Source organism: Gossypium hirsutum, chromosome D13 (assembly GCF_007990345.1).
Source record: "Gossypium hirsutum isolate 1008001.06 chromosome D13, Gossypium_hirsutum_v2.1, whole genome shotgun sequence".
NCBI classification, from domain to species: Eukaryota; Viridiplantae; Streptophyta; class Magnoliopsida; order Malvales; family Malvaceae; genus Gossypium; species Gossypium hirsutum.
This window is the reverse complement of record NC_053449.1, coordinates 45,970,762-45,997,986: the sequence shown is the minus strand read 5'-3', so window position 1 is coordinate 45,997,986 and position 27,225 is coordinate 45,970,762. Positions and strand designations below refer to the sequence as shown.

Below are 27,225 nucleotides of genomic sequence, written 5' to 3'. Positions count from 1 at the left end.
GCTAATTGCTCGAGGTTATGAGTAATATCTTAAGGATTGTGATCAATTGAGTAATTGGGTGGAGTGTTTGGGTTGTTATCTCATTTCGCATTAAAAGATCAAGTGACAGCCATTACTTTACTTTGTTGGCCTTGGCAGTTATGAGTAGAGCTAGTAGTTGTTTAGAGGTGTTGAGTTAAGTAAATAAGGTGGAATGTTTGAGTTGTCATTTCAGTTGGTGTAAAAAGATCTGATGACACTCTAAATAAATTATTTGATTTGAAGAAGAAAAAAAAAGAAAAAAGAAAATTGGAGAAGAGAGAAAGAGGTTGAATAATAATGTAGGTGTTTCGTAAATATCGATTTCTATGACAATTAATTAAAGATCGGCTAAATGATTGTGTGTGCTTAATTGAAAATTTTCACATTTATTGCTTGTATTGCAAGTCGAAAGACAGCCCTTTGCTTAATTTGAGTAAGATTGTGGAATACTGTTCTTTTTTTAAAAAAAATTGATTGATTTAATGGTGAAATATGGGATATGCTTGAGGAAAAGCATCCACTAAGTACGGAGAATTTGATATTGTGTCAAATTAATATATTTTATTTTGATAAATTTTTGGGCACGATGCTATTATTTTTGGTGTTTATTGTTTGATTTTTAAGGGTGTTCATAATTCGGTTAAAATCGAATTAACCGATTGAACCGATCTAGTTCGGTTAATTAGTCGGTGGCTGAATTTAGTTCGATCGGAGGTCGGTTAATAATTTTTTGAAATTCCAGTTATTGATTAATTCAATCCGAAACCGGATAATTAACCAAATTAACCAAAATAAATAATATATATTATTTATATAATATATATTAGCCCAACCGACCACCACTAGCCGAAGCCCCCACTATAAACCCAATCCAAATATGCATTTATAAACACAATCCAAGTGAACTTAATAATTATTTAATTATAAAATTAACTTATATTACATAAATAATTTAATATAAAAACCACTAAAAACAAAAAGTGGAAATACAAATATACGGGCAAATAACCAAAAAAGGCCAGTTTTTTTCAAAATTTACCGAAATGGGCCGGTTTTTTAATTATTTACCGGAATGGGCCATTTTCCGCGAAATCGCATCCACGTCAGCGCGATGTCAGGGTACGCGCAGGAAATCGCGTCCACGTCAGCGCGATTAGCTGACGTGGAAGGAAATCGCGCCCTCTAGGACGCGATTTGCTAACGTGGCATGAACAGTGTGTTTTTAGCTTGGAAAACTTTGAAAGGCCATAACTTTTGTGTCAGTTGTCCGATTGAGACGAATTTTTTTTATTTCGAATAACTTTTCGAGATCTACGCACTGGCAAACCGCCCCGAAGTTTTTGTCGAAAAAGATCCTTTTTTGCCCGTAAATTTTGATTTTTTCGGTTTAAAATTAAATTTTGAAACATTCAAATCGTTATTTTCCTCATTTATTTGAAGTAAACACCGGATCTTTTTTTACAGAATTGTCTTATATCATCCTGTTATAGGTATAAGTCAGCTCATTACACTTTTGAGAAGTTCCCTAAAATTTTCCATTTTATTCAATTTAGTCCCTAAAACCTAAATAGTCATATTTTCAAATCTAAGCTTCATTTTTCAATTCAAATTCAAATTCATCCTTCCATAACATTCAAATATTCTTAAATACAAAAATTTCGTGCTAATTTTGAAATAATTACACTTTAGTCCCTATACTCGTAACTAACAAATTATACTTTACAAATTAGTCCCTATTCATCTCTAAGCAGTTTTCCAGCACGTAGATCTCGAAAAGTTATTCGAAATCAAAAAAATTTTGTCTCAATCGGACAACCGAGCCAAAAGTTATGGCCTTTCAAAGTTTTCCAAGCTAAAAACACACTGTTCATGCCACGTCAGCAAATCGCGTCCTAGAGGGCGCGATTTCCTTCCACGTCAGCGCGATTTGCTGACGTTGACGCGATTTCCTGCGCATACCCTGACATCGCGCTGACGTGGACACGATTTCGCGAAAAATGGCCCATTCCGGTAAATAATTAAAAAAATTGGCCCATTTCGGTAAATTTTGAAAAAAAACGGCCTTTTTTGGTTATTTGCCCCAAATATACACTCCCTAATATGAAATCACCCAAAATCGAAAACTTTTTAGTGCCAACAGCTCGACATCAACACTGACACTCTCACCAGTGTTCGGAGTCCACCAGGTCACCATCATCATTCATCCACCATCATTTTTCAAGCCCTAAGCCCCTAACCTAATGCACCTTCGGCTTCAAGCTTTAGCTCTCTTCCGCCTAATGGTCGACAACCTGACACACTCACCGCCACTCGACATCTATCAAGTCACCATCATGTTCATCCTCCACCATCGTATTTTTTTATATTTTGTGGATTAGTTGCTAGAACATTATGAAGTTTTTTTTTCATTTTATCGAAACTTTCACTTTACTAAAAAAAAGGGTAAATTACACCAACAGTCACTCAACTTTGAGGTAGCTAACAAAACAGTCACCTAGGTTTCATTTCAGTCACCCAACTTTTGAAAAATAACAAAACAGTCACTAATGTTATAAAAAAGTGACAAAACATTCACTGATTAATAGTTTCCGTTAGTGTCTTAACGGGATTACTGATGTGGCAAGTTAACTAGTTGACGTGGCCAACTAACTTGCCATGTTGAATGTCCACAGTGGAAACCCACCCAATTTATGAAGAAATTGAAAAAAAAAACCCTTAATAACAAAGAAGAAGAAGAAGATGAAGAAGAAGAAGAGACTATAAAAACAAAAATGAAGGTAGCTAAGATAAAAAGAAGCAAACCAAGTTTAAATATCCTCATACCTAGACCGTAGCTACCCTCTCTTCCTCCTATGACATTAAATTCCAGGGAAAAGCTAAAACAAGGATGCAATGCACTAAGAAAGTGATAAGTTTGCACCATCCATAACCCTCATCTAATTCAGATTATGTTCATGGCAGAGTTGATTAATAGCTAAGAAAAAACGTACTCAAACCTCATTTGCAATTATTCTAAAGATTAAACTACAATTAATCACCTACTTCCATTTTACATCAATTAGCAAGCAGGCTAATAAACAAATCATACCAAGAACAACATCAAAAAGTAAATAATTTTCAGTTAATGCAATTTAAATAAGAAATCAAGTATTATCTTAATGCAACTCCTAAGCACTTACATAACCATTCAAGAACACACACACATTTCCTTAATTCCTTAAAATGCATTCAACTTTTCCCTTAATAACATTTCTTCAAGGTTTTCAACTTTTCCCTTAACCAGTCAAAATTAGGAACACCCAAATCCTAAAACTAAAATACCCAAAGAACCAAAACATGAATTTCCACCATTTTTCAAATGGAAAATCCAAAAAAGAAAATATGAATTAAAAAGCTAATATATCTCCCTTGCAAAAATGCAAATCTGACGGATCTCACCTTCCATCAGCTGCACTTGCTTGCCCCTGTCCTTTCCTGCTTAAACTCCAATAAACGATATATTATATTATCCAAAACGGCAGGGTCCATTGTAACAGATCCCATACTTTGAGAAAAAAAAAGAAATCTCTCCAAAAAAGTAATAAAAAAATTTTCTTTGTTTTTCTGTTTTGGGTTTTTCAACTCTGTTTCATTTTCTGGTGTTATTTGAAAAAGAAGAGGCAGAGAAGAATGTGGCCTGGCTTGCGTGTGGGGATTAATAAAATTAATACTAAAGAAGAAAAATTAAAAGAAAAGTGGTGGTGAATGCAACTCCGGAATGACGGAGAAGCCTAATTTCTGTTTGTAAGTATTAAACTTCGTCGGAGTCGATGATATAAGGCTTGGTAAATAGCCATTCATGGTTATAAATTTTCAAAAGAACCGGCCAGCTAGATTTGTCATCTACCATATCATTTTACCATAACGTCTGTAACAAGGACTGTTTTATTATTTTTTTAAAATTGAGTGACTGAAATGAAATTTAAGTGACTGTTTTGTCAGTTACCCTAAAGTTTAGTGACTGATGGTGTAATTTACCCCCAAAAAAATGCACTGCTATCTTTACTTTACTATTTCTATTTCTGTGAAACTTCAATTCATTTTTTAATCCTAAAATCCATATATGAAACTTCTCCATTTCCATTTCCAATTCCAATTCCAATTCCATTTCCATTTCTTATTGCCTATTTCTCTGAAACTTGCATAGTGTAAGTACTTCTCAACCTTTAATTTGAGTTTTCGCAATTCATGCATTTTCAGTTTGCAATTTTTAAAAACAACAATGTAAATTTTATATATTTTATACTTACTTTAATTAAAAGATAAAAACATATAAATTTCAGTTAAATTGATTAACCGATTGAATTAATCGAAATATTTTGATTCGGTTAATGCATTTGGAAAAAATTTCGGTTCGGTTAACGATTAAACATTTTTTACATTTCAAGTAATTCGGTTAATGGTAATTCGGTTCGGTTATTTGTTTAAACACCCCTACTAATAATTTCTATGTAGAAATGAAGTCTAAAATGTCAAAAACAAGTGAATATGAAGTCACACGGAAGATTGAAGCATGAGAAAAGTAATTTGATGTATTAGGCTTTTTAAAATTTAAGATTATTTGTCGATTGATTCTATCTTAACTCTACTGGCATCGGCATTGTTGCAAATGTAGGAGGTCATGGGTTCGAGTGTGCTAAAGCGCAATATCCTCCTATTTAAGGGTTGATGAGGGGGCTATGGGTAGTTTTAGGCATTGTATCAAAAAGAGTAGGTATGATAAAGAATTTATAATGAGATTAATGTTAAAAAAATTAAGATTATTTTATTTTAATTTTTATTTAAATATTATTTGTAAAGATATTTTATTAAAAGTTGAATTAGAATTAAATTTTATCTCTTTTTTTATTTAAATAAATATTTAATTTTATCTTTGAAGAGCTTGTTTAAGAATAAAAAATTAAGTAACTGATTAGGTATTAGCTCAATTGGTATCAACATTGTTGTCAATACAAGAGACGTGTGTTTGAGTGCGTTGAAGCGCATTATCCTCTTATTTATGAGTTGGGGAGGAGTTATGGATAGCAAATTAAGTATTAATTAGCTGAAAACAAAAATCATAAAATTTGTCTTTTGATTACCATTGAACAACATAGTTATTTTTTCCTCTTTCTTTGTATTTCCAATTGAGTTTGATTAACCATTCTTTCAATCAAAATTTTTTATTAAGCTTTATTTAGTTTTGATTTCTTTGTTTAATTAATTATTATAAGAACGTAGACTACTCTTAAAATTGAGTGACTCAAATCCTTATTTAAGTAAAATACAATGGTAAAATAAAATAAAAGTAAAATCCATAAAGAACTGCACTTCTTTTATTTTGTTTTAGAATAAGGTTTTTTAAACCTTACTAAACCCCATCTATTTGATATTGATTAGAATAAGGTGTTTCAATCTTACTACACTCCTATTAGAATATGGTTTTACAAGCTTATAAATAGACATAGTCTACTCCTCTTGTAATCATTCGAATTTGACATAGTAAATTTTCTTCTCCTTTGCCCGTGGTCTTTTTCTCGAAAGGGTTTCCACGTAAATCTATGTGTTCTTTATTTTTTCTTTCTCTTTTCTTTACAATATATTGTCATTACCGACATTCTATTTTTTAAAAATTGGTATCCGAGCTTCCGGGTTGTTCATCTCAATCACGGTAATGGCGTCTTTGAAGTATGAAATTTCGCTGTTGGATTGCAACACCAGATTCGCGTTGTGGCTGATAAAGATGCAAACAGTTCTTGCATAGATGGACTTAGAGGATGCCCTGCTAGGGATAGATAAGATGCCTTCAACATTGACGGAGGAAGAGAAGAAGCGTAAATATCGAAAGGCGTTAACACAGTTATATCTTCATTTGTCTAACGAAATTTTACAAGATGTCATGAAGGAGAAGACCGTCGTTGTATTATGGAAGAGGCTGAAACAAACATGTATGTCAAAAACTCTAACCAGCAAGTTGCATATGAAGCAGTGCCTTTAGGCTCATCATTTGGAGGAAGGTGCGTCTGTGCACGAATACTTAGCATTGTTTAAAGAAAATCTCTCAAACTTGGAGACCATGGAGGTTCAGTATGATAAGGAAGATCTAGGGTTGATTCTACTTTGTTTGTTTTCCCTTGTCTTATTCAACCTTTAGAGACATGATTTTATATAGCCGCGAGCCTCTCACAGTTGATGAGGTTTATGATTCATTGACCTTGTATGATAAGATGAAGCATCTTTTGGTTAAACCCGACTCTTAGGGAGAGGGTCACATTGTTCGTGGGAGACAAGATCGAAATGCTGATGATAATCATGGAAGGACATAGGAACAAAATTCTCGCAGTAAATCTAAAGGTAGATCAAAGTTGTCAAATAGAGGTAAAACTTGTAAATTTTGTAAGAAGAAAGAGCACATTAAATCTGAGTGCTATAAGTTGCAGAACAAGATCAAAAAGGAGGCTGCGAATCAAAAGGGAAAATAACCAGAAAAATCTAGTGAAGCTGATGTTGTAGAAGACTACAGTAATGGTGAACTTCTAGTCACTTCTGTCAACAATTCTAAAAAAGCGAGGAGTAGGTCCTTGATTCGGGCTAGACCTTCCACATGAGTCCTAATCGGGATTGGTTTACAACTTATGAAATAGTGTTTGAAGGTGTTGTCTTGATGAGAAATAATGCTTCGTGTAAATTTGTAGGTGTTGAAACGATTAAAGTTAAAATGTTTGACGGAGTTGTCAGAACACTTAGTGACGTGCGACATGTTCCAGAATTGAAGAGAAATTTAATTTCGTTGAGTACTCTTGATTAAATAGGGTACAAATACACAATTGAAAGTGGGGTTTTGAAGATTTCCAAAAGTTCCCTCATTGTGATGAAAGGGCAGAAAAAGACTGCCAATTTATATGTTTTGTAGGGTTGTACTGTTACCGGTAATACAGTTGTTGCTTCCTCTTCCTTGTCAGATGATGATATTACTAAACTTTGGCATATGCGTCTAGGGCATATGAGTGAGAATGGCATGACAGAATTGAGCAAAGAGGACTTTTTGATACGCAAGGAATTTGCAAACTGAAGTCTGTGAGCACTACGTTTTTGGAAAGCAAAAGTGAGTTCGATTCACTTTATCTACATTCTATTAATTTAATAGGTTTAATATTAAATTTAATCTAATACTTAATTTAATATTAAATCGCTTAAGTTTAATTATAGTTAAATTCTCTAAGCTCTCTCTATATTAAAAAGAGTTTTGGGTCATTATTTTTCAAACACTTGAATTCAATAGAAAGTTGTACAGAGGAAATTCTTTGAAGAAATTATTTCAGAAAGTTTCTAGGTATATTTTTCTTATTTACAACTTGACCCCAAAGTTTAAAAATACGAAATTTCCCTATCGATAATTTTGTCGTTTTTTTTATTCGAAGTAAGACCACACTTGATAGATGTGAGCTTGAGGATAGTGGAGAAAACTACTCGGTCGAAGCGTTCATACTAGATGAATAAAAAATGTACAATTTTGATTAAGTGTTTATAACTTTAGATATCACAACCAAGTTCTTTGGAAAAATAAAAATAAAACTCTGGTTTTTCCCTTAAACTTATTTTCTATTACGTTTTCTAAACCTATTTTTCCAACGCGCAATACCACCATTCAAGAGAACACAACCACTTAGCAAGACCTATAAAATTCTATATAAGGTTCAAGAACAAGTATTATAAACTACAAGATATGGAAACATAATCTAGTAAGCATTACAATGCTTAGTAAATTCATATGTATCAAAATGGTAATTTACCTCAAATCACAAATTTAAAAACATCAGAGAAACCGACTTAATACATTTTCTTGTTATACTAGTTCACAACAATAAGATGAGTTTAGCAGGCATTTAAATCATATATCAATCCAGCATTTACTTGCTGTGTCGATTTAGTATTGTGCAACGAAGTATTCAAAAATATACCATTAATATCATTCTATTTACACAACGTACATATCCATTCAGAACACATGTTTCATTAATCTGATATATCATTTCATAGTAATAAGGTAAATCCCAAATATAATCGAGTATATATAACATTATATCAAGTAACATATATCATTCAAGACATTACCAACCACATACGTTATATCAGTTCAATACCATTCATATAATTTAATCATCATATTTCATTCGATTGTAATCCCATAATAATTTAACAGCCATTTCCCTTTTTCTTTAATCCAATAGCCCAATGAACATTAGTAAATAAATTCAAATACCTGGGTAACTACACTACACTAGAGAGCACCACAGTGCTGAACAGATGCACTGAATTATGTACAGAGGCATCGAGTTCATACAGAGGCACCGAAGTGCAAATAGAGGCACTGAAGTGCAAACAAATACATTTCAAACTATATAATATCATCATGCACCAAAATATTCAATTATATAATCATTTCATATCCATCCCGTACGAACATAATTATATTTATCACATAATTCATTTTCTTTTGATTTAGTTTATTTGATGCCAACGTCAACAATATATACATATATGTATTCACACTTAAAAATTCATGCTAGAAAACAAAAAAAATATAGTCATATCATAAATTAAAAAAGTAAATCCCATATGAACTTACTTGGAAAACGACAACCACAAAGTGTCAAAGACTAATATGCAATTTCTCTTATTTCTCGATTAACTTTTGATTGATTTAATTCCAATCTATAATAATTCATTACAATTTACCAATTCCAATAGCCTTATAACATCTTAGGATATGCATATAACAAATTAATTTCATTTTACACAATTTCCCTAGAGTTTTGCATTTTATTCAATTTAGTCTCTAAAATTGAAATAACTATATCTTTCAAATTCAAGCTTCGTTTTACAATCCGGATTCAATTCCATCTCTGTACAGCCCTCTAAATTTAATAACTAAAAAAATTTACTACCAATTTTGAAATATTTTTGTTTTAGTCCCTATACTCAAAATTAATAAATTTTATTTTACAAATTAATCCTTTTTCATATCTAAGCATCAAATCTAACCAAATAATACCAATTTCATCAAGTATCCATCAATGGTAACATTTAAAAATTTTAACAATTTCAAAAACTAGCACTCAGATTAGCTAAATAGAGTTGAAACGATTTTAAAAACATAAAATTTATGAAAAAAGGACTAAAATAACATACCCCTGCAAAGCTTGGAAGCTTGATCGAATGGTTGAAGGTTAACCATGGCTTCCTTATTTCTTTTGACACCCACGGTTGAAGAAGAAAGAAAATAAAATGGGTGTCCACTTTTGTTTGTTTTTAATTATAACATATAACTAAATTTTTAATTATAATTTTAACATATTTTAACTTTAAACATAACTCTAACGTTCCAAATCACTTAGTTTTGGCTAAATTGCCACTTAAATCCCTATAGATTCATTAATTAGACCTTTTATAAGCTAAAATTCAATAGTGATAAACTTTTATGATTTTTACGGTTCAATCCTTGTACCTTAATTAACCATCCAATCACTAAAATTTTCAGATCAAAATTCAATTCACCTATATAACGATTTCGTAAATATTTAATAAAAATATTTAAGGGATCTGTTTACGAAAATGAAGTCCAGATATCTCATTTTCCATAACCATTGACTTTAAAGTCAAACCATTTGTTCTTTAACTAACTGCCCAATTAGAAATTTTATCAGATTCAAAATTCAATATAACACTATATTTGACTAGTAAATATTAAATAATAATATTTGTGCACTCATTCGTCAGAATTGGGGTCTAGAAACCACTATTTTTGACACCATCAAAAAACAGGTTGTTACAAAGTTAGTCTTGTCTCCTTTTGCTCTTAGATGGACACCACAAATATATATTCCTTAATGCAAGTCTGTCCTTGCCTGCAAGGTCCTCGCTAAGCCATTGTTAGTTCCTCTATATATTGTCCAAGGAGGAGCTATTGTTGATGGTCTCATTCACATTAATGTTTTTAAAATTCTTGCTGCCTTTGGAACTGTTCTTGTAGGTTACAAAGTTGCTATTGGAGCTTTAGCACTCTTTGGTAGCTGAGGGCCAGTGGGAAAAAACCAAGATACGCATTGTAATACCCTGATAATTGATTGTGTTGGGGATTGTATTATTGTTGTGGTGTGAAAGGGCTATATGAGTCTTAGTATAGTTGGGTAAAATTTTTCCCAAGTTGGGTTTGATAATTTTGAAAGGTTTTGTTGTTTTAGAAGTTTGAAGTATTGGGGATTAAAATAATTTGAGTTTTTAGGATAGTTTTTTGTATACACCATCAATTTTAACTCTAAAGGCTGGGAGTGAGTCCATGCTCATTGCACTAATTTTTGATGCAAAGTGGGAGAGAGAGTGGTTGAGGATGGTTCACTCAACAAACAAAGATCTATAAGTGGTAGAGAGGAAGAAAAAGAAAGTATCAATCTAGTGAGAGAGAGAGAGTATAATGTGTGTCTTGGCTAGTTTTTTTGCCTTAGAGGCTTGTTGGGAAATGTGCCCGTATTGTACTAAATATGCAACTATTTTCTATGTATTTGAACGATCAATAAATGAATAAAGTTAATTTTATATTTCACTATTATATCTTGATACGACCACGCCCCGGACACATTTTTGGACCAGCTTCATAAGCATTGCTTGCAAACCCATGCGAGCTGAATTAGCTCAATTCCATCTCGCTGAGCTCAGTTTAGCTCGTTTCCAGCTCAATAGGCTCATTTTGCTCATATTGAGTTTATTTTAATTCTTACAATTTTATTTGCTGGAATAAATTGAATAAGTTAGTTTATTTATTTAATTCAGCTCAAATAAGTGTTAGTAAATTAATTTGCTTAAATCTGAACATCTTTAATATTTCTTGAGTTTAATAGATTGTGTTTTATTTAGTACAACAATTTAATATCTCTTAGTTTGCTCATTACATCATTTAATATGTCTAGTTACTACCGAAATTTAATGTGCCTTGTTGCTGCCCTATTTAATGAGTCATTAGTTTCAGCCGAATTAAAGAGCAGTATTAATGTGTCTTGTTTTTAATTTAATAAGTCTAAATTCAGCCGAATTTATGAGCATATTTATTGATCAAGTTGCTGCCAATTTAATTTGTCTTAACATGCTGCTTTTTAATGAGTAGACATTAGTATTCAATGACCGAATTTAATTATTGCTTGCAAGTACATTCCCTTGGACGGCATTAAAGGAAGCATGCTGGAATGCATTAAAGAAGCTGCTACCGAATTTAATGTGTGCATGGGTACATGGGCGACAATTAATTGAGGAAGGGTTGATGGTTGTTTCTCCTAAGCATGTTTTATTTCGGTCAATGCAAAAGCGAGCAATTAAGAAGGCGTGCATGGTTGGCAATAATTATGCTGCTGATTTCTCCTTTTTTTTCTAGCATAGAACGACATTAAAGGACCATCAATTTGCCGCCCCAAATTGAAAGAATGCAACAATTAAGCTTCAGCTCATTCCTCTTCCCTAAAAGTCTGTTCGTGCATAACAATAGACAAAAGAGTATTCACACATGACCATTCAGCTCTTATATTCTTTTCACACTTGATCGCTGTTCAGAACCAACTTTTCACACATGGTGACCGATTGTATTCACTAGTTCACACTAGAAGCTGTTTTGTGTGCCCAAGACGTCACTAATGCTGCTGATGATCAATTGAATTCCGAAGGCAGATTTATTGAAAGGAATTAAGGCTTTGAGCTGCTCAAACAATGAACTCTTCAAGCTTAAGTAATCAGCTTAATTAATCAACTGAATTGGAACATTTAAGCTACTGCTATTGCCATCTCCAAGGTCTAGGAATTTCCCAATTGATTGAACTTAGATCATAAGCTATTCTAGCTTATTAATTTAGCTCATTTAAATCTGTTTATTGTGACTATTCGGGTGGGCAGTTCTTAGACTATAAATAGTTTTCTTTGTAATCGTTTTGGCGTTAGACAATATACTTTTTGAATCTTTTATGAATTTCAATTACTTTGTGAGTTTGTTTTCAACTCTCATTGTTCTCCAAAGACTTGTCCGACTTATCAAGTAACCCTTGTGGCGTCAACCTGTCTTTTTTTTTCCGAACTTATCACTTTGCACCCAAAGTGTGGCGTTCAAATTATACTGAGGTTCCTATCATCCTTGATAGCGGGTCGAGGTTCCATTTTATCTGCTTTCCATCCATTTAACATTTATCCTACCTAAGTATTCATATAAGTCCCGGGGTAACACATTTTTATTGTTTTAGTTTGATCTTGAATTCTTAGTTGAATTCCATTCATCATTTCCTTAATCATTCCAAACCCCCATTGAACCTACCTGAACCAAAAATATCATCTATCTTTACCTTGTTCCTTGAAACTCTTTTAGCTTACTCAATTCACGATCGGGCACATCAACGACTCAACTCACATTCCCGAGTCGGTTCGTATCATATCTTTTGTGTTTCTGTCTTTCATGTTTTCCATACATAGTGAAATTGTGACAAATAAATATTAGCTCATTGATTGTCTAAGTTCAAACTGATGATAAGTGTAACACTCCTTACCTGAGACCGTTTCCGAAGTCGAGCTCGAGGTATTACTTTACTTAACTTATTAGTTCGGGGCATAAAAATTTGCTTTTAAAATTTATCTCACTATTTATGATAAAGCTGTCCACTCGCGCAGCAGTCACTAAAACATTTATAACTCGAGCTACGGAACTCAAAATTTAAACTAGTAAATTTTCCCTGAAACTAGACTCATATCTTCTTACCATAAATTTTTCAAAATTTTTGGTTCAGCCAATTAGTACAGTTTATTAGTTAAAGTCTCCCCTGCTTCACCACTTGACTGTCCTGACCTCTTGTCACTAAAAATAAGTTTTCTCATTGTAGGATTTTCATATGGTGTTCTCACTTGTTTCTACAGAAAATATACTCAATAAAGAATATAGACATATAAATTAAAACTCATAAATATTTTTGTAAAATTTTTAGTGATTTTATAAAATCAGAATAAGGGATTCTAAAAACAGTTCTGACCCTATCTAACAAAAATTTACATATCTCAAAATATAAAATTCATTTTGCTACACCGTTATTTTTATATTAAAGTAGAGTCAATAAGATTTCATTCTATATATCATTTACAGTCTAATTCATTTTATACTATCCTTGGTGATTTTTCAAAGTCACGTCACTGCTGCTGTTTGAAATCTGTCTCATTGCAAATTTTTACTCTTTTATGATTTCTATGCATGATTTATTACCTAAACATTTATAACAATAAACACCTTCATACTTAGCCATTTTAATAACTATTCCTCATCAAATAATTACACACCATTCTTTAGCAATATCATAAATACAAACATTCAAAATGACTAAGTCCCTATACATGCCATAGTTCAAACATAGTTCATCATAAAATACCAAGTTGTTGTTGTTGATAGTGTAGACGATCTCCACGTCTTTAGGATCCTCGACTTTGATTAATAATGCTATATAAAAAAAAGAAAATAAAAAAGTAAGCATAATGCTTAGTTAGTTTACAAGTAAATAAATAACAACATTTAACACAATTAATAATACTTAAGTGACATAATCTTTAATTTCCTCTTTACTTACTTCCTTACTCGTTCTCTTGCTTGTTTACTTAGATAACTCATAATTATGACTTACTTTTCTCTTACTGAAACGTTGATTTTCAATGGGTAACATATTATACTCTTAACTCTTATAATTCACTTGAACTTGCCATTTATGCTTTTAACTGAACTTTCATGAACATAAGTTATTTACTAGCCCGTTGAGCCACATTGGAATAATAAGGATACTTGGGTCTCTTTCTGATAATAACATGCCAAAACCATGTCCCAGGCATGGTTTTACATGGAATGTTTCTTGTACTGCCAATGTCATATCCCAGATATGGTCTTACATGGGAGTTCTCATATTGGTGCCTATGCCATGTCCCAGACATAGTCTTATGGGGGACCTCTCATCTCGGTGCCAACACCATGTCCCAGACATGGTCTTACATAGGACTTCTCGTCTCAGTGTCAATGCCATGTCCCAGACATGATCTTACATGGGACCTCTCATGATCTCAAGGATGCCAATGCCATGTCCCAGACATGATCTTACATGGGATCTCTTTACCCAAATGTCATGACATTTGTATCCAATACATTCCTAATGTTTCAACGGGAGTTTTTAACACTGATTCTCTGTCATCTCATACTTGAGTCAACATTAAATAAATTCATGAAATAAATATATAATTGTTGGGAAATAACAATATTAATAATTATTATTAAAATATTTCATTTATTTACTGTAAACTTACCTCGGTACCAAATATAGCCAAATCTACCACTTAGTCTTCAATCTTATTCTTTCCTTAATCTAACCTCGAATTCCGTTCTTCTTGATTATGAGCTTGAGAAAGTGTGAAAATCCTAGCTATGGTGTCCTTCAAATTTTGGCAGCAAGCTTTTTGGAGAAGATGATATTTTTGCCATCTTTTTCCCTTTTTATTCTTTTTAATATTCAATGACTAAAATACCCTTCATTAAAACTTTAGTTATTTTTATCTATGCATGCCTATTTTTGTCCATAGAAATTTTATGGTCTAATTACTATTTACGGACCTCTACTTTGATTATGCACTTTAAATAAATCATTTATCATCTAAAACTCATATTTACCCACTTTTGCAATTAAGTCCTAATAGTCAATTTAGGCATGTAATCAATAAAATTTCTTATCAATACTCTAATACTTATATCTAATCACTTGATAAATCATAAAAAAATTAATAATAAATTCTCTTTAAATCAGATTTGTGGTTACGAAACCACTATTCTGATAACCTTAAATTTGGACCATTACAATAAGTGACACTGTAAGAACGTTTACATTGTGAGAAAGATAACTTACTTCAGTAGATAATCTAAACAAGTTCGTAATCCCGTAAAAAAAATCAAAGTGAGCAAGTTATTCAAATACTCAGAAGGATTATTATGTCGTCTACAATTACAATTATGAAGATGGCTAGTCTTGACTATCGGAGCAGATGACTCTACGGGTAGAGACATAGATGTACTTATTAAAAGAATGATACATTGGACTAGATCCAAGTTGAATTAATGCTAAATTCGTTTGCAAATTAAGTCACTTGTGACGTTCATGGTGTGACTTACCTAAATCCTAAGTTAGTCATTGACCATGCGTATGTAACTCATGTGCTTTGATATAAATAGAGTCATATGCTCTAAAGATGATCAAGTTGATAGCCGATATGTTGGGTACATGACTTGGGTATCGCATGGCTTTACTAGCAACAATAGAATTTATAGCTCAATTAAAGAGTTAACGATATCCTTTTAATTGACTGTGTAGATTGAGAAATATGAAACGCGGCCACGGGTTGCTTATTCTCGAACAAGCAATTTATCACAGTCATTAGTTGACACTGATCATATTAATTACTAAGAAGACACAATGGTGATAATGAGATAAAATAGGATTGTATTGAGTGAATGAATTTAACTCAAAAGAATCAAGGATATCATATGAGGGTAACACACACATGACGAGGTCATTAGACAAAACAGTTGAATGAATTGCTTTTGTAAAGAGTACACAATAAAGAGTTTTCAATCATGGTACTTCTTATGGACTAACTCTATGATTAAGTAAATTGTGAATTATCAGAATGATACTTCTGGGCATAATTGTAATTACTCAAGCCTAATTGTATATGCCTGATTGGTCCCTCCACTAGCTCAACAAAAGCTCGATCGGACTTGCATTTGATTTAGAAGAAAATTATACGACTTTGGAAATACTTCAGTTGAGTCGATTTATTCAATGTGAAATTAAATTAGGTGATTGTGCGAATCAATTAGAGAATATAATTAAAGAATTTTCTTGAAAAATTAATTTGGAAAGTCTCAGTGATTTTTGAGACAATTAATTTTGATCAAGTAAAATTAACTTAATTAAAATAAATATGATATTTTTGAAAATTAATTCTCTAGTCAGACAATTGGCCCACTAAGTAATTGATCTTGAAAATTGGACCGGAGATCAAAAATTGAACTTGAGAACCAAAACTCGAGACTAAAATCCAAAAAAATTGGTGAACCATGCGCTGTGTATGAAATTGGACAACAGTCCAACCGGTGGCTGAACCGGACCGATCATGCCATCACTAGCCTAGACTGAATTGGTCAGGCCCATTCGGGCCAAACAGTGATGGTTCGAGGTGCCAGGGAGAAGTGGCACTGACAATGGCACTGCCGAGCATGGCAGCTGAGACAGCGGTGATCCAATGGCTGACGGATGGTCATCAGTGATGGTTATTTAACAGTAGAGTAATGAAAAAAATTTATACTCCTAGTGGGACTCTACCAGGTAACTTAATTTCAAATTAACTTTTCCAAAAAAATATTTTTTAATAAATTTAATATTAAATTTAATTTAATATTTATCTAGATATTAATATGATAATATGAGATATTAAATTAAATTAAATATTTATTTGATAACATTTTATTAATTTAATATTAATATGATTAATTCTAATTCTAGTTGAACTCTCTCTAAACTCTTCTTATATAAGGAGAGCATGGATCATCATTCTTATATACTTGAGTTCAAGAAAAGTTGTAGAGAGAAAATTCTCTAAAGAAATTATTTCAAAAAATTTCTAATGATATTCTTGTTATTTACAACTTGACCCAAGAGTTTAGAGAAATTAAGAACTTACCACATTGGTAATTTTTGTGAATTTTTTTATTTGAAGCAAGCCCACACTCGAAAAATATGAGCTTGAGAATAATGGAGAAGACTACTTGGTTGAAACGTTCATTCTAGACAAATCATAAATGTACGATTTTGATTAAGTGTTTATTACTTTAGATAACACAACCAAAGTCTTTGTTTTTGGAAAAAAAATTTAAAACTTTGATTTTCCCTTACATCTATTTTTCATTGCATTTTTCAAACCCAATTTTCCAACAAGGACTTATAAGAGGTGTTGTCGGCCATTTCCCAAGGTTACATGTGTCTTTTGGTTAATGGTTTTGTATTATCTAGGTCTAGGTAACCTAATGCTTTTCCTCTCCCTTAAGTGTAGGCTGCCCTATTAGGATAATAAGTAAGCATACAACAAAAATGTTAGACAAGTCCCCTTTGTTAAGAGTGTGGTCTCTTGACATGTGCTCACCTTATTGTGGGCTGGCAAGGTAGGAGTTCCAAGGTCTTGGTCAATAGAATCTAGTCTTTGTTGTTGGTCTTCGCTCGAATGGGGTTTGGCAAAGTCTAGTGAGGTCGTAGGGTCGAGAGGTGAGCTCGTTGGATACTGTTGTTGGGCTTAAAAGGTATAGATATAAAAATATTAAGAAGATAATATTTTCTACTTATATCACATACTCAATCAATAATTTTATTAGATATTATTTATAATAATTAATTTTAAATTATTTATAATAGATTTATCACGGTTGAGGCTGTGATTATCTTTGACCAAAAATTACTTCTTAAAAATTATAAAATTTTATTTTTATTAATATTTATATATCTTTATTATTTTTTTTAAAAAATATTTTGTAGATTAAAAAACCAGTTAATAATTAATAAATAAAAGGGAATATGCTTTTTTCTATCTTTTTTTTTTTTGGTGATAGATTATGCTTTTTCAAATACATGCCAATACCAACAGAAGGTAACGAAATAAACGGATAACTTGACGCCCGAACAGTTGTATCTATTAACGACAAGGAGACTAATGGAAGAAAAGAGGCGGGTATTCATTCATTCGTATTGGTAGGCAGAAGAGAGAGACACAGAGCATTCCAATTTACAAATGCCAAGTGTCGTGCTTTGCTAATGAATCCACTAGGCCAATATATATATTTTTTTTGAAAATTACAGAAGCCACTGCCGGTATCAATGGCATTTCACTCATCTTTCCTTCTTTTCTAAAATCTCTAGTTACCCATTTCTCCATTATATTCCTTTCTTCCTTCTCATTTTCTTCTCTTCTGTTTATGGTATTATTACTATTTCATATTTCCTTGTGTTAAGCTGGTATTTCTTTTCTCTCTCGCTCTTTCTTATTTTTCCTTGCATGTATGTCTATATATATGTATCTGATTTATGGGGGTTTTTTTTCATCTTTTTGTGTTTCGGCATTTTAACTTCAATATTTGAATTTGATCATGCATGGTGTTTTTCCCATATTATTTGTTTCATTGGAATTTGTTGATACCAATAAATCTTTAGATTGTTTTTGTTTAGAATCTTGGGAATCTTCATTTTTGAGGGGTGAGTGTCTATGGTTCTGAGTATAGGTTAAAATTCCATCCTTTTCTTTTAGGGAAGAAGGGAAGTGGAAAGAGAACAATGATTTCTCCTGGTTTTGTCTGGATAAAGAATATTTCATTGGGTGCTTCTTTGATCCTTTGTCTTGTTCAAAATTCATACAAAATGTTCTTTTTTCAGTGCTTTGGTAATTCCAATCGCTAATTGCCTCGTACACTTTGCTTTTGCTTTCGTTTCTCCTAATGGTAGACTGCTCCTTAGTGTTTTTACTTTGATGCATCCATCTTTGTATTCTCCTGTGTTAGGAATACAATTTACATATGGATCATTAGCTATAAATGTATGAAATAGGTATCCATTATTGCCCCTTGAACGGCAAATTTCATAGTTCCATTTCCTTGCATTCCGTGTGATGTTTCTATCAATATTGGAGTAATCGAATCCAATGCTGTTGAGCAGTCCTGCCACGATGGTCAGCTTCAAATATTGGGATGACTGTGTTGGTCCTGAGGATTTGGAAGCAATGTGGCAACAACCTGCAGTGAGAAAAGAGTGGATTGATGTTGGGGAGACTCAAGGACAAAAAGTTCACCTATCAAGGGATCCTGAAGGACAGCCTTATTTGACACAAACAGAGATGCGGGTACGCAACTTGAATACCATATTATCAATACTTCACTGCTATTAAAATTTGGGAAGTTTAATCTCAATAAGTAGTTTTCCATAAAGTTTGAATGGCTAAGAAGTCAAATTTTCTTTTATAACATTTGATCTTCCTTAAGTACTTTTGTTTTGGTTACTTTTAGATATTAGTCTGATTTTATCTTATTCGTTATTCCAACGCATTAGGATGATACAGTAATATACTTTGCTTACTCCTATACTACAATAATAATAATAAACTCAAGACCGTTAGATTTTGCCACAAGGTTTTTACTTCTAATTTATCTTATGGTGCTGTTTCAGGCTGTTGCTGAAATAGTTACTAGCAGACATTTTGATACACATATAGATCCGGTATGTCACCTATCACCTGGATTTGTCTCCTGTACCACTGATTTCCAGTCTTGATCATACAGAAATTTGTTATATGATTTTATCTTACATTAGTGTAAAGTTACTCTGGTCAGGCAGTATAATTACTGACAGAAACTCTTCTTAAATAATATGCATATAACAATGAAGTATTACTATAATAATCCTAATTTCTGAAGACAAGGCTATTTTCAGGATACGCCATTTTCTGATGACATGAATATACGAATACCTTGAAATCTATACAATACAAATTATTAATGTATCAAAATTTTTATAAATTTAATATACCTTAAACACGATTATGACACTGCAAGTTTTTAAATCTATCCTGTTTATAGGAAACCTTCCATCTCTCTCTTCCTTTCCTCTCTATTTGTCTGAATGAATCTTACTTTGTCCCAGATATTGGCTTTTGACCATTTTTGTTTTAAGGCAAATAAAGAGTTGAATTTTTAACCACTGGAGTTTGACTGAGGGTCAATACATTACAATAAAAATACAAAGTATTTACTCAAAGATATATCGTGAACCCCTCCTTCATATATTTCATTCTCAAAAATGGATTCTACAACAGCTAAATTGTGTCAAGTTGGGGGGAATGCTATAAACATTAAAAATCCAATACCAGATGGTAATATCACAAAAGGTTCTGTTAAAAGGAACTGTCAATTTGAGGTGAAGTGAATGGATGGAGGCAAAAAAGATTGACACCGTACAGTCCAATGATGACTATTACTTTCTAAAATATGTCTTGTATTGACAAAAGGAAAATATACCATGCACAATAGAAAATTAAGTCAAGGGAAAAGACTAAATTTGCAGTGAATTGGCTACTTCCTTGTAGTACATTTTTTTGTAGCATGGCTATGTTATGTGGCAATATACTATGTACATCAGACTTTAACTAAGACTGCTTCAATCAGCCTAGCAAATAGTTGGTCTGCTTATGCTCTACTAAGAACATATACTAATAATGTTATCCATCCTAAATAATCTGTAGAAAAATTGAAGTTATAGTTATTACTTATTTCTAATTTTTAAAGTTTGACTTTCTTTCACTGTTCTGCAGGAGATGATTTGTACTATTGCAGAACTTGAAAGTAATAGGCAGCCTCTTGCCGAGCAACATGATAAGAAATCCAAGGTCACTACAGTAGGAATCATGCAGATTTCACCAGCAACTGCAGAGTCGATGGCCAAGTACAATTTTATGTTTTCTAGTGCAGCTGCATGTAACTAAGCTAAACCTGATTTGGATTTATGAACTTGTAGTTTGAAAATTCTTGTAGGGAGTATCAGATTTCATTATACAAAATTGAAGGGGATCCAGATATTCTGTACAGGCCTTTCGTAAATGTATATTTCGGAGCAACCTACCTTAAATGGTTATCGAACTTTGAAAACAAGTGAGTTTGCAGTGAAGACCTTGGATCCATCTTGAATATATTACGTACTAGATGAGGTCAGTAAATAATTTGGTATCATTTCTCTCGAATGTTCTGAATTTGCAGAGTTAGAACTGAAGAGTTTATGGTCAGGGCTTATAAGGGTGGTACAAAGAAAGCAACTCATAAATCAACCCTGCCATATTGGAAGCGTTATATTTCTGTGAAAGAGACTTTTACACCCAGGTTTTTATTACCCCTCAAGAAAGTTCCGCATTTCAATAACAAATTTTACTCAAGTACTTCTTGAAACTTTCCAGTGGAAGATGTAGTCTTTTATCTTTATTTTCCTGGTTCTCTAGGGCTTTTGGTTTTTGCCTATTCATCTTCTCTATTTGTCGGATTGAAATTAATATTCTTCGTGGATGAACTTCCAACTCCAAATGGTTTTAACCCTGTACGCAGTTAAAATTTTTAGGTACCTTAAAGTGAAGAGAAAGTGCCAACAGCATGCACTACCTTCCAGTACTAGAATTTTCCTTCTCTGGATATTGTTTATAAACTTCTTATTTATTAGATTTGCATTATCATCCTTGAAAGTCCTTCCCATTTTTTTCTTATGAAAATTGTGTTAGATTTTCTTTAAGTGTGCACACTGTGCTAGTCCAGCTTCATGTCCATTTTCTGGGTTGGATCATATATCAGTTCCCATTTTTTTCTTATGAAAATTGTGTTAGATTTTCTCTAAGTGTGCACACTGTGCTAGTCCAGCTTCATGTCCATTTTCTGGGTTGGATCATATATCAGTGAGGCTAAATTCTAGACAAGTCTTTTTTTTTTTTTGGTGTCATTAAACTGAAATTATTATCTGTGTGCTTGAAGTTAGAGTTTCCACTTCTTTGCTTTCACTTTAGCTTATCTTGTTCATCTTCTGAAGAGCAAATATTTGTCCAAATTGAAGCTATGCTTCCTTGTGAAGCAGATATAAACCAGTGAAAAATGAAAAGTTAACAGCTATGATAATAGAACTAATCTATCAGTATTGGTTTGTCGTTCAGGTGCAGAAAACATTCTAATGGTCCGACTACTCAAGCACCAACTTCAACTGCACTGGATTCATCGAACTCAGGTTGTTCCCCTCTTATTTACTTGAGGTTATTTCCATCTCCTTTTGAAATAAAGTGGGAAAACTGAGGCAACCTCTATGCTTTCTTTCACAAGTAAACTGTTAGATTTTGTACCCTTTGTGTTGCATGAAGTAAAAGTTTAATCTGAACAATTCAAGAAGTGAAACAGTAATAATCCAGTAAAATTTAAAATTATCAAGAATAACATGTAAGGATAATCTTCTAAATTCAACATTTATTTGCTGAAAATGGAGCATATAGATCTGGGGGGCATTATCTCTATCCTCTCAGAACATCGTTTTCTGCTTATTTGTTTTGCAATACTGCTACCTTACATGCCTGTTTTTCTTTATCGGAGAGCTGCAGATGATGCCTGCCTGTATTGGGACTCCAGAGTTTCCCCCAAAGACATGAGAGAGATGTGGAATAATCCTGAAATCTGCAACGAGTGGAATAAATCTAATCAGAAAAGGGGAAAAGTGCTATTTACCCTTGATAGTGAGAAGAACCCATGTCTTTCTCGTTTAGAACTGAAGGTCTGATCCATATACATTTTTCCTCTTTGACATTTTATCAAGAGTGCATATAAATATAATATTCTTTTCAAGGGTTAAAATTTATGTGCAAGTTATGATTTTCTTGGGCCAAATGTTGTAGGATCCTTAGGTACTATAAGTACAACAGGATAAGGTTTGGCAACTGAAATTGGGAATACTGCTAATAAAAGTTGTTTGAAGGCTTGGTTTAGAGGATATTTGGTTACTAGAAATAGAGACCTTATCAGCCGAACAATTTTGGTTGCTAAGCATGGAGAAATCTTTTTTCCCCTGTTGAGCATAATGGAGGAGTTTTTAATGCTGTCGGGATAACGCTCAAGGTTGTTTAAGCAAGCTGTCACACCTAGACACACTCAAAGAACTTACACTCCTGTTTCTGGAAAACTTCTAACTGCCATGGTGATAAACCAAATGCACATGATGATATAGACATAATTTGAATTGAAATGAATAAAAAAATAAAGCAAAAGGACTCGACAGGCAACTATGTTATTCCTTTGAAGTAGCTTATAATTATTCATTAACACATGCATGTAAATAAGTATTGCCAGAAGTGTTCTTTTATTTTGCTTTACATCTTTACTTTTTCTTGAATCATTGGCATGTCTTGTTGCAGGCAGTTGCAGAAATAATTGTTAACAATTACTTCAGTACAATGGGAATAAAACCAGTAAGTATGGAGTTGGATAAAGAAGGTTGGCAGAAGAAAAGTTAGCTAATATTTAGGTTTTTATTCTTATTTTCAGAACAACTGTTTTACTGATTTCTTTTTTAACCAAAGCTCATCTGTTCTACCAGCCTGATTAAACTAGACACAAAGTCAGTGCTAGGCTTTCCTGCGCCTTCCCTTTAGGGAAGTCATCTGAGCAATCTAGCTTTCCTTAAGCTAGATTGTCAGCCTGATTAAACTAGACACAAAGTCAGTGCTAGGCTTTCCTGCGCCTTCCCTTTAGGGAAGTCATCTGAGCAATCTAGCTTTCCTTAAGCTAGATTGTCAAGGATCTATATTTTCAAGGAAAATATAGAGTTAACCTCGTCAAGAGGCCAAAAAACGCGTCTTTATCGCGTTTTTTGGACAAAAGAAAGGCTACGGGTAAACTTGAGTTTATTGAGTCCACTAAATGGCCATATTTTGGCCATTTAGTGGGTTTCACTCTTTTTATAAACCCCTGAGTCCCCAAGGGATTGGCTATAGAATAGCAAATCCCTTGGACCTTCTTGTTGTACTTAGCCGTAGGCTAAGTACTAGCTTTTGGTTTACTTCCTGGGTCTCATTTTTAACCAAAGCTCATCTGTTCTACCAGCCTGATTAAATTAGACACAAAGTCAAAAGTGGTTCACACTTCACACACAATTTAACACTATGATTCAAATTTTCAGAAAGATACGAATAATTTCTTATGTAAGTGCATAGTGCTACATTATGGGTGATTGGGTATGTCACCACCAGTGAAAAGTTGGATTTCAACAATTTCAATTTGCTTTTTATAATAGAAAGGTTTGCTTAGCTAAATGAACTATGAAATCTAAAGAGCTACGCTGATGGTGGCCCTAGACTAAAAACCTGATCAACAAATATGCTTCCCAATAAATGTCCCACATTGCCAATCTAATCCTCCTTCTAAAAAGGAGCATCAAATGTGCTTTTGGATAAAAATTATCCAGGCCCCCGCTATGCTTCAAAAGCATCAGTTCTGCAACACCCTGGAGATTTTCTCTTTTTGCGTTTTTTGGCCATTTGACATCTTGTGGCTGAGTTTATCCCTAGAGGGCTTTTAGTATCAAGGAAAATGATCACTTTCCATGGAGATTTCTATATTTAACTTTCCTGTGAATGTAAGGTTTTTGTATTTATTTCTGACCTGAACTGAATCTAGTGGATTAACGTTTAAAGTTTGCTCCGGCCACTTCTTTTCTTTCTTTTGAGAAAATGCTCTCTTTAATTTTCAATTCCTTCAATTATTACTGATACACCAGTCCTTTAAATTTCCTTCTCTTGCTTTTTAGTATCGCATAGCTGTTCTTTCTTGGTGATTTAGTTTGTCCTACTGAGCAATGGCTAAATCTAGATACGCTCGTGGTCTCTTGATGGTCCCATGAGGGTATCTAGATTTTAGCATATTGTTCCCACTAGGACAAAAAGGAAATGATATGAAATATGAAGCTGTTTAATCACCTTTTCTTTCTTATTTTAATGTGCTTCACAAGCTGAATTTTCCTAAGATGTTTGGATATGTACATGGACCTTCACGTGCACAAGTGTGCAAATGTGAATGAATACAAGTAGGAAAAATGAAATCCGAGACAACTAAAGTTTACATGAACAGGATGCAGTAAATACTTGACCTATGTATTTTTGTATTTTGGTTTTGTCCAACTTTTGTTTTGACACAAACATTCTGTACAGACGGCACTTTGTGCTCTGGCTGAGATGGTTAGCATGCGCAACGTAGACGGGACTGAAGAACGAGCAGGACTAATGGGAATTGACTACTCTACAGCTTTTCGGCTTTACACGTGAGTGAAAATCTAAATGAAACAACATTTCTTTACCATCAAGAATAGCAATCCAATAAAAAGTTTAATTACACAAATAGTCTGTGGCTTCTGAATCAAATGACAGTTGTTTCATGCAACCTAGATGCAATATCAGATTTGTCATAAGAAAGGAAAATAAATTTACCATCTAAAAATGTGGTTTAGACACAATAATTACTTTAAGATTAAAATAGCGTTGCTTTAGCATACCATCAGTTTATAGCAGTGATAAAATATGTCTGAAACTTGTAATTTTGGTGTGAAGAGAGGTGGGATTCAGGGATTATCCGATAGATTACGAAGAAGATCTCACCAAACCATTTGTGTCCATGTATTTTGGGGCGGCATATTTCGCTTGGTTATCAATGTATGAAGGGAGGTAGGTTAACTCTCCTATAGTGACATTTTATTGTGGCTGGTCATATTTATTCCGTAGCCTTACAAAGTTGTGGCATTTTGGCACAAACAGCGAAAGGGATCTGCAATTTGTCATTCAGGCTTATATTTCCGGACCGGAAAATGTAAATCCTGAAGGGATGTGTCCGGAGTGGGCTAAATTCGAGCAAACATTGGCTGGTTTTGAGTTCCGAGAGAGGTATACATGTAGAATTTCTTAAATGCTTTAACAAATGTATGTATGTATGAGTGAGTGACTTTGGCATTGGCATTGGCATTGATGCATGCTTCTTCAGGAACGGAGGGAGGTGCACCGTCATGTGACTTGATTGATATGATTATCTTCTCATCGCCAATTTGGGGAGTTGCATGGGATTGGGGTGTACTTTGATTTGGATTTGAAGATTGGTACAAACACCAAATACGCCTCTAAATGCTGTTATAGTAAAGATGGATGATTGACATTTGTGGGCAGCCATTTTTTATTTTCTTTATTTTATTTTAACTTTAAATTCATTTTTTGAGAATTAAATAATACTTATATATATATTTAAAAATGTCCTCAAACTATATAATAACATATTTAAAAATGTAATCGTAGTGTTTTTACCTTAATAAACCCATATTCTTTAAAATATATTGATAAGAGACCTTAATTTTAATAAATTGGTGGCATTGATTGATAATATGGAATTTAATTTGAGAAATTTATATGGAAATTATTTATTTATTTGGAAAAACATATAAGTTAAAAAGAAAATTTTTATCTTTTTCTTTTTATCACAAATATATTGCGATCAATATGGATATCTAACTATAAAATCAAGTGCATGTATTTAACCTAATAAAATTTTAAATAATTGTAAAATAAAAAAAATATTTTTTATATCTTTTTAAATACGTTAACGTTGCTTTCATCAAATCTATTCATCCTTTGGTAAAAGATTTAAACAATTTCATTGACTCAAAAAAATTAAACAATTTTATATTTTATATTTTACCTTTTTATTATAAAATTTTATTAAATTAAAATAGTTTTACAATAAAGTCGTGATAATCTAATAAATATATGTTTATGATTAAAAAGGACAACTTTTTTACTCATGTGTTTTGTCCAAATAATTTATATGCAATTTTGTGTAAATTTCATGTCATCCAAAATGCCAACAAACTATAGTCGAGATGTTTAATGAGTATGTATTAAAGAAGAGGGGTTCATTTAGAGTTTTTTATTTTAAAAAAAGACTTATTATAAAGGGGTAAACTATAAAAATAGTCACTTTTGTTTGCCTCAGGTTACATTTTAGTCACTTATGTTTGAAATGTTACGTTTTAGTCACTTATGTTATTATTTTGTTACGAAGTGATCACTCTTCCATTAAGTTCCGTTATCTACCTAACGGTAATCCTACGTGGTAGTCCAACTAGATTTTAAGTGCCAACTTGAATTTCCTAATGGGATGAGAATAGATTTTTAATTAAATAAATTTAATTAATTAAAAACTTTAAACACTAAATCTTAGTTAAAAAACCGTTCATCTCCCCCTTTTTTTAGTTTTCTTTTTCAATTGACTGAGAAAGCTATCATCAGAATTTTTTATTCACGTACAAAAACAAAAGAGGATTCAATGAAGGTCCATGTATGTCTTCTTCACCAATCCACTAAACCTAATCAGTAATCTAATGTTCTTATCTCCCCAAATATCTTGCTTCATCTGAAATCTCCCTACCAACGAGTGCCGACAGCCACTAGTCACCACCGACCACCGTAATCCAAAGCAGTGACGCACCTTCACTGTCT

The 27,225-nt window shown here is 32.7% G+C and overlaps 1 protein-coding gene across 2 annotated transcripts; it reads left to right on the top strand.

Annotated features, from left to right (window-relative positions):
* Positions 1-17,875: 17,875 nt before the first annotated feature.
* LOC107897038 (uncharacterized) lies at positions 17,876-26,057 on the top strand. Of its 2 annotated transcripts, none has more exons than XM_041108944.1 (13): positions 17,876-18,112; positions 18,843-19,026; positions 19,350-19,400; positions 20,491-20,621; positions 20,711-20,827; positions 20,933-21,052; positions 21,865-21,935; positions 22,300-22,469; positions 23,107-23,160; positions 24,898-25,007; positions 25,294-25,407; positions 25,498-25,623; positions 25,721-26,057. In XM_041108944.1, the coding sequence occupies exons 2-13, from the start codon at positions 18,853-18,855 to the stop codon at positions 25,746-25,748; spliced, it is 1,266 nt and encodes a 421-aa protein (XP_040964878.1). In that variant the 5' UTR covers positions 17,876-18,112; positions 18,843-18,852; the 3' UTR covers positions 25,749-26,057. The 2 variants fall into 2 exon arrangements, with proteins under 2 accessions (XP_040964878.1, XP_016677862.1); XM_016822373.2 differs by having other exon boundaries at positions 17,876-18,149.
* Positions 26,058-27,225: the final 1,168 nt, after the last annotated feature.

Bases quoted from the DNA above. Each gene is read 5' to 3' on its own strand.
- LOC107897038 (XM_041108944.1), top strand. From the start codon at position 18,853: ATGGTCAGCTTCAAATATTGGGATGACTGTGTTGGTCCTGAGGATTTG. The intron at 19,401-20,490 runs GTATGTCACCTA...ACTGTTCTGCAG, and splicing joins TTGATACACATATAGATCCG to GAGATGATTTGTACTATTGC. The intron at 22,470-23,106 runs GTCTGATCCATA...GTCTTGTTGCAG, and splicing joins TTTCTCGTTTAGAACTGAAG to GCAGTTGCAGAAATAATTGT.